Source organism: Telmatherina bonti (genome assembly GCF_933228915.1).
Source record: "Telmatherina bonti genome assembly, chromosome: 9".
Classification (NCBI taxonomy): Eukaryota; Metazoa; Chordata; class Actinopteri; order Atheriniformes; family Telmatherinidae; genus Telmatherina; species Telmatherina bonti.
The window spans coordinates 19,571,134-19,579,293 of NC_136627.1; the positions used below are offsets into that span (position 1 = coordinate 19,571,134).

The 8,160-nt window shown below is 40.3% G+C and overlaps 1 protein-coding gene across 2 annotated transcripts in view; it reads left to right on the plus strand.

Moving 5' to 3' along the window:
* The window catches only part of dync2h1 (dynein cytoplasmic 2 heavy chain 1), a gene marked incomplete at both ends in the record, with an annotated part of 106,450 nt that extends 100,426 nt beyond the window's left edge, over nt 1-6,024 (plus strand). For both annotated transcript variants that reach the window (XM_079246788.1, XM_079246787.1), the window contains 5 exons: nt 213-302; nt 2,918-3,027; nt 3,106-3,187; nt 4,332-4,448; nt 5,863-6,024. In XM_079246788.1, coding sequence (XP_079102914.1) covers nt 213-302; nt 2,918-3,027; nt 3,106-3,187; nt 4,332-4,448; nt 5,863-6,024 — 561 coding nt within the window. The remainder of the gene's footprint in view (nt 1-212; nt 303-2,917; nt 3,028-3,105; nt 3,188-4,331; nt 4,449-5,862) is intronic.
* Nucleotides 6,025-8,160: the final 2,136 nt, after the last annotated feature.

Here is an 8,160-nt window from a genome sequence, read left to right on the forward strand (position 1 = left end):
AGTATTGCAAATTCAAATGTATGTATCCAGTATGGAATATATTGCCACAGTTTGGTGGAAGAGATTCTGAAGGTAAATGGATGAACAAAAAAATGTTTCAGATAGTGACTTAATGGTCCTTTTGAAGATTAGTTGTGTGTTGCTGGTTGATGTCGTTGTTTTCTATATGGTTTTAAATTAGATTTTTTTCTGTGTTTGTCTCCGCTTGTCAGTGTCCTATAGCATGGCAGAATAAATGGGAAGGACCAGAGGAGCCAATGCAGTACCTTAGGGCCGTGGTAACTCGGGCTGTGGCCACACAGGTAATTAACACAGCAAATATGTGATAAGGTCACTCTGCTCTCTGCTTTGTAACTTCTTTCTGTCCCCCTTGTCTTTTCCACACAGCCACTCACAACACTTACTACAAACAGACAGAAACATATAGATATAGCTGTCTCTTAATGTGGCAGTGTAGCATTTCTGCATTTGGGTAAATTCAAAGAAGCCTTTGAGAAGATCTAACAGTATGAGAAAATATCCTATCTGTGATATATTTGCTGAGTTTTTATTTCCAGACATTACTCAAAGCATTCATCTCTGCTCCACAAAATAGTTTGTTATGCCATTTTTCTCCTTAAAAATAAATCAGAAGAAGAAAAGTGAATTGTACAGGGTCTTCTACAGACTGTCAAAGTATTATTTAGTTTTTAAACCTCTGGATTATGTGGACCTTCAGCTTGCCTGCTTTGGCTAATAGTTATTTAGACGTTCTTATTATAATATGATCTGTGGCATTTGTAATAATTTCCTTTTTCCTTCAGAGGTTTAAATCTGCAATGAGAAGATGCTGTTTTGACTTGGCTGCTTATTACAAAACTCTTGCGCCCATAATAATCCTCGGTGGTGTTACTCGTGGGAATGAGATTGAAGAAGATCAAGAGTTTTGAAATCAGCATTAGTATGATAAATTAAGGATTGATCTTATTTCATCATGCATTTGTATTCTTCCAGGAGCTTTATCCTTCCATACTGATGGGTATTACAAAGGATTTTTCTTTAATTCCTTGGGATTTCAAAAAGACGTTGCACTCCTTAGACATGAAGGGGAAATTTTCATTTATTTCAAGTGCATTTTAAATCAACAAAGCTTCTGCTAAGCATTGAGTACTTGAAAGTTATGCCATATATATTGATCAGTTAATGCATTCATTAGACACAATGCCATAAAAGTCTGACATTGGTTTTCGCGTTGTAAGAAAAACAGAAGGTTTCCGGGAAGTGTCAGTCTTAAGTTGCCTCTGGAAAATAAGGGTTCTGGCAGAAACTCTTCTCCGTCCCCTCTCAACTGTGTCTGACTGCACGCCTACCTCAGTATTCTTTGGCATTGAAGAAAACTCAAATACACTCATAAGTTCAGAAATAATTTATTTCTGTGTGCACTTGTGTGTGGATGCATTTCATTATTTGAGTGGAAGTGTGAGTGTGAACCTCACTACCTCTGTGTGCCTGCCTGCCCATCTGTTTGCATGTGTCTGCCTGACAATTCTCATTTTTCTGTCTGCTGGCCTCCCTGTCTACCTGCACGCCATCTGTCTTCATCCATGTGTAGAGGCTGTACTGTCCTTAACTGTCTGCTTCTGCCCATCAGTACTGAGTGATAACTATGTTTGTTGCTTGTCTGTACTCCGTTAGCTAATCGGTCTAATAACAGCAGAGTCGACCACAGCTGTCAAATCCTCACGAGTGTACCCTGATGAACGAAACAACCTTGAAAAACATCAAAATTCTTACTCGAATACAAAATATGCACTCAAACATGCACATTATTTGCACACACTGGCTAACCAGCAAGCATGTGTTCAATTGAATGTGAAAGTCTGTTTGCTCTGCTGCAGATGATGTTATTTGCCAGCATTTTCCTTCAGTGGACCTTCAAATCAGTTAGTTTCTATGGTGATTCAGGAAATTAGTTTAAAAAAAAAAAAAAAAAGCAATTTGCAAACTGGGACTTGAATCTAGCTACTTCAGGTATCCTCAGAAGCTTGGCTGCAAGTGTTAAATGCTCAGTGAAATCAGTTCTGCAGCAATGGCCAGAACATGAAGAGGGGCATGCAAACTGAAAGCTAGCACTGTTCTGTGAGGCATACCAGGTGAGCTGAGTGAGCCGTGCAGTTGACAGAACCTTTGTTTTTTTGTTTTGTTGTTGCTGTTGTTGTTTGTTTTTGCAGTGACACAGAAGTAAGCTGCTCAGCTGATCAAAGCAGATTTTAAAAAGGATGGAGTGGATCAACACAATAGATACAAGCTTGCAGAGATCCAGACACTCGCATCAACACACCCCAGGACATTAATTCAGCCCTGCATTTTTTATCTATTTGTAGAAATCTGTGCATCTGCATTTATATGTAGAACCCGGACCAAATGAGAATCTGCACGTTTGTCTCTGTGTGTGCACCTTTGCACTGTTTCCATTAGCAGGTAATTGGGGCTGCAATGTTATCAGCTTGTTGGTGCGGTGAAAAACAGGCGTGGAGACATAAAATGGCCTTTTGACCAAATATTTTCATAAGCTATAAAGTTTTACATTATATCTCCTTATAAGTTGTATTGTTTTCTCTGCTTTCAAACCATTTATTTTGAGCAGCTAAATGTTCAGAAAAAATGTATTGGGATTATTCTCATTATCTTTAAATCATCCGCTAAATGCTTTTCCTGACTTCTCTGTGAAACTGATTTCATGCCTGAATTATATGTTATCTTGGAGTGCTTCTTTGTTATTTTCTTAAGAGTTTGGTTCATTAATCTTTGTGTCTGTGTTTGTGTTTGCCTGCGTGTGTGTGTGTGTGTGTGTGTGTGTGTGTGTGTGTGTGTGTGTGTGTGTGTGTGTGTGCGCGCCTTTGCGCCTCTGGGTATGTTTGTATGCCTGTGCATACAGAGTTGGGTGGAGCGTGCAAGTAGACAAGCTCTTCTTTCCGACATCCTCGATTTATCAGAGCTCTTCCACCCCGATACCTTCCTCAACGCTTTGAGACAGGAAACGGCCAGGTGAGGAAACGTTGAAGGTTTATCTGAGGATTGCAAATCCCTACTGCTGAAATTAACAAGCTATTGTTTTGCTCTCAGGTCCATGGGCTGTTCAATGGACAGTTTGGTGTTTGTCTCATCATGGAGAAGCCCAATTGCCCAGGCCAAGCTACAAGTCAAGGTGATACAGCCGCAAACATACATTAAGCTGCAGATCATGCATGCAAACAACAAACGCTCCCACCCAGCTGCAGAAGACAGGCAGTACAAACCAAACAGTTTATGGCTGAATGACAACTGCAGAATAAATGAGTAAAACATGGTAAATGTACATAACAGATGCAGATAAAAAAAAAAAAGCAAAAGCTGGAAGAGAGAAGAAACTAAAGACTGAAATCTAATCATTTTCATCCTGTTGATTACAAAGTCTGCTGCATTTATTAACAAACAGTTCAGCTCTTATGTCTTTGTGATGCATTTGATGGAAAGGAATACTTGAGACTAAAGTGTTGGAATCACACCAACAGTACAGCTCTGCCATCATTTCTTTCTTCGTCCTCTGGCCTGTAAGTGATATAATTGTATTGTCTTTATTTTAATATTTATAGGCCGTTGTTTTATTTTTAGTCATGCCAGCAAAACTTGGCACAAATTGGCATGCACTTAGTTCAAATGTACAAAGAGAGAAAGGAAGGGTAAGGGTGCCGATGAAGAGGCTGCAGCTGCAGGGAGGGAAGGGACACACTTAGACATCTGACTGAGAGAAAGAGGATAATTGTTGTGAACCAATGAGCTCTGTTGCACACAAACACACACACACACACACACACACACACACACACACACACACACACACACACACACACACACACACACACACACACACACACACACACACGCACTGAAGCTTTTGCTAAATTTGCCTCTCACTGACTGTTGTTATTTGTGCCCAGATTATGATTTATTAGTTGTCTGTGAATGTCTGACTTGATACCAAAATTCTCTTTACTGTGTGTCCTGCTGTGAAAAATCCCTGAGCCACCGAGCTGAAGTCATATAAACACTGGATCTCTCATGTGATACATTTAGAAGATGCATCTTGATTAACTGACTGCAAGGTCTATCTAACACTTTGCTGTTGCCTTGTTAGCATTCTTATTGTCATTTATGTTTGTTTTAAAACAACCCTCTTAAGATCTTTGCTGCATCTTTCATCTGCTGCTTTTAATTGGCTCACCTTAGTGACTGCCTTTTTTCTCTTCTCTTTAATGTCACATCAGCTATGTTTCATTTTCTTACCTTGTCTCTCACTTTGGTTTTAATAGGTTGGAGGTCTCCAGTTGGAGGGTTGCCGCTTTGATGGCAACCATCTAAGTGAAAACCAACATGATTCTCCCAGTGTAGCTGCTGTCCCACCATGCTACATGGCCTGGGTGCCACAGGTATCGTGTATGATTGCCAGACCACACAGTGAAGCAAATGAGTATTTGAACACCTTGTGATTTTGCAAGTTCTCCCACTCAGAAATTATGGAGAGGGTCTGAAATTTCCATCTTAGGTGCATGTCCACTGTGAGAGACATAATCTTAAAAAAAAATTTGGAAATCAAATTGTATGATTTTTTTAAAATAATATATCTGTATTACCAATAGAAATTGTGTGAATACTAACATTTAAGAATCTGCCAGCACTGGCAATTAGTTTTTTTTACTTTCATATGTATTCAAATATGTATTAGCCGGGGACAGACTAGGCTCTCTAGCAGTGGCAGAATGCTAAATAACTGTATCACATAAGAACTATTAGAGATGTCACGTTGCACCTGTCAGCAGTTTTTGCATCTTTGTTAGACTCAGGTTGGACTAACAGGAATTCAAACATGATTTCTAAGCGATTATTCTAATCAAATATTGTTTTACTAAACCATGGTGGTCTGCACAATGATACCTGCTGAATAGAAGTTCCATCTGTGCCATATAAGCTCTTGCTCTGGGAATCTCCTTGGTTCATTACATTTCAGGCTTTACCGCTTCACCAGGTGATTCCTGGTCAGAATTTTTCTCTCCATGCAACTGATATCGTATCAAAGATTAAAGACCCAAAAAATATTGATTTATCTGTCAGAAGAAGGGTTTTTCTTTAGATGAATCCTCCATTCAGTCTGCATACATCTTCACCTCTGTTTTAGAGTTAAGCTTCTGCAGATAAATGTCAGTCCTTGTTGGCTTTTACCCCATCTGTAGAAAAAGGTCCAAGCGTCATATCCCTGACACCTTGTCAGACAAATAAGACCACAGCTGCCTCAAAGTTGCAAAGATTAGATTGCAAACATCTGTCAGGTATGACACCTTGAGACCCATGTTGCCATGACGAGACAGAAACAAATGAAACAAGCAAAATGTTTCATCAAGTTCCAAGGATTAAAAGTGCTAACATCTAGGAAATGTAACACAAGAGTGAAAAAAAGACAACTTTAATTGCTCAAGTCAGCGAAAGGCTTCGCTGCATTAGGAGTATGAGTCCAGTTTGCGTCTCTGTAGAGCATGTCGATGTCACCACCGCTGTTCCCCCAGAACTTTAATTACACTGCGGAGCCACGGTGAGTTTGTGCAAACTGTTGGATAACGGCATAATCCATGTTTCATGCACGCACTGTAAACCTGTGTTCTGATATGCAAACATGAAATCTCAGCTGCTTTGTCTTTGTTCACCTTGACTCTGATGAAAACACTGCCGTGTTAAAATGTTAATCTGTGTGCTTCACTTCTCTTCTTCCAAATGCTTCTGTTATACTGACTACTTACAAATACAATAGTGGTGCATACACACGCTAATCACTTTTCTGTTTGGTGTTAGAGCCCTGCTGCTGACCCCGCTGCATCAGAGGAGAGTATCTGGCTGCCACTGTACACCAACTCAGAAAGAGCGAAGGTGGTCACACACATCTCCCTGCCCTGCGGAGCAAACTCCAACCAGTGGATACAGACTGGAGCTGCTCTCTTTCTCAAACAGCAGTGAAAGGTTGTCATTTCTGGGAGACCAAGCGATTGTAACCACAAATACTTCAGCTGGCTAAGTCAGGTCTGGTTTGAGTGTCACAGGCAGGGGTGTTTCCATTTGAAACTACCAAGCCCAGATATTGCTACTAGCTTAAGTGGTTTAACTTGTAGACCGACATTTTTACAACTCAGCTGATATGTCGCTGACTTTTTAATTGTTACACAAAAAATAGTGTTCCGTTCTTATAGGCTGACAAAACACTACTCTGCACATCATATCGGTTTCATAAAATGCTGCAAAACCGTCATATTAGCCTGGAAGTTTCCTGTGCAGCTATTCTGTGTGTATTTTTTTTTATCCTATTTATGCTAAATAAACAATAAATAAACATCACTGTGGCTGTATTTTGTTTTATTCTGTCATTTCTGCCAGTGAAGTTGTTTGCTTGTTTTGCATGTGTGCGTGTGTGTTCTGGGAATTCTTGTATGAAATCTCCGTTTTACAGATATGTTTGTGTTTAGTTGTGTGTCAGAGTTTGGCTGAACCTCCATCCCTTACTATTATCAGTCAGAATTTTTCAGCAGTAAATAACACAGGTTGGCGTGAAAAAAAACCAGCAAAACGGAGATCCTCTTTCGAATACACACACGCTCAAGTTAGTCCCTAACCTCTGTGTGATTGGTTCTGAGTTGAGGTTGAATGGAGTCAGTGAAGCTGTGATGGATGGCCACAGAGCTACAAGGGAGGCTGTGAGGTCTGTAGCATATGTGTGTGTTTGTGTCAGAATCCAACAAAGAGCTTCAAATTTGATTGATGGCTTAATTAAGTCTTTTCTTTTTTCCTGTACCAGCCCCCTGTTTGGACTGTGTTTATGCAGTTGCCCAAATGCTTGTGAATGTGTGTGTGTGTATGAATGTCTGAGCGTGTGTGCTGTATGCTATACTGGGCGAGTGTGTGTATTTGTGGAGACAGAGAAAAGAGTTGAAATGAGGGAGGAGAGGGTATTGTGTGCGCACTGCAGTGTGACAAAATGGGAGCGAAATGGAACAGCAGGTTTAAAAAGTGAGAGGATTGGATTTCAGTGAAACAGGGCCCTCTGGGTCAGGGAGGGGGGGGGGGGGGGAAGAGGGTTGGAGGCAAAGAGAGTGAGAAAGAGATGATGCGAGAAACAGGATTGAGCAAGAAAAGGCCATAAAAACCTGAGAGAAAATATTGTAGAGAAACAGGAAAATGAGGGAGGCACAGGTGACAAAGTTCGCCAGGAGAGCGGAGGTTAAAGGAAAAGGTGGAAAGGGAGGGGATCAGGACAAGTAGTGAGTGATTTATTGAAACCTTAACAGAAAGGTGTAAGTGAGAAAAGAGCTGAATAAAAATAGTCATTCTACTCATGGTGCAGTTTTTTTACCTTCTACAGTGTCGGTTTGTTATGTAGTTCAAGTTTCCTGTAACTAAGGTATACTCTATGTTTACTTGTTGTAAGATCATTATACTTCTAAAAAAAAAAAAAAAGCCTTTTATTTATTTTGGATGCAGCTTTTACGGGAGTTGCAAACCAAGGAGTCTGTCTTGCTTGTGTTTTGTAAAATTCTTAGTTCCCTGTTGTTACTAAATGTTGCGTAACCAGAGTACGGTAGTGTCCACATTTTGCCAATAAAAAAAATTACTGTGTGTGTGTGTGTGTGTGTGTGTGTGTGTGTGTGTGTGTGTGTGCGCGCGTGTGTGCGTGCGTGCGTGTTTGTGTGTGAAATGGTAAAAATTAAAAATGGACTTGTCAGCTTGACCACTCAAAGTGCTTTAGACAGCAAACCGCATTCACCCATTCACACCCACACACACACACACCTACCACAGCAGACACATAGGGAGACAATGCAGGACACTTGCACAGGGACACTTAAGCGGGTATTCATGTATAGAAAATGACTGCCCTTCTTCCTGAACTACAGCTGCGCCAGGAGATGTGATTTTAACACACACACTCTGCCAGGTCATGAGATATGATGGAGGGGAATTACTTTAGTGTGTTGCTTTTTGTGTAATTTCATTTGTTTGTGTTTATATGTTAAAAAATGCTCTTTTAATGCTGTCATCCTCATGTTTCATGTTTAAATACAAGTCAAACTTAAAAGCTATCTTTAACCTGCAAGTACAAAT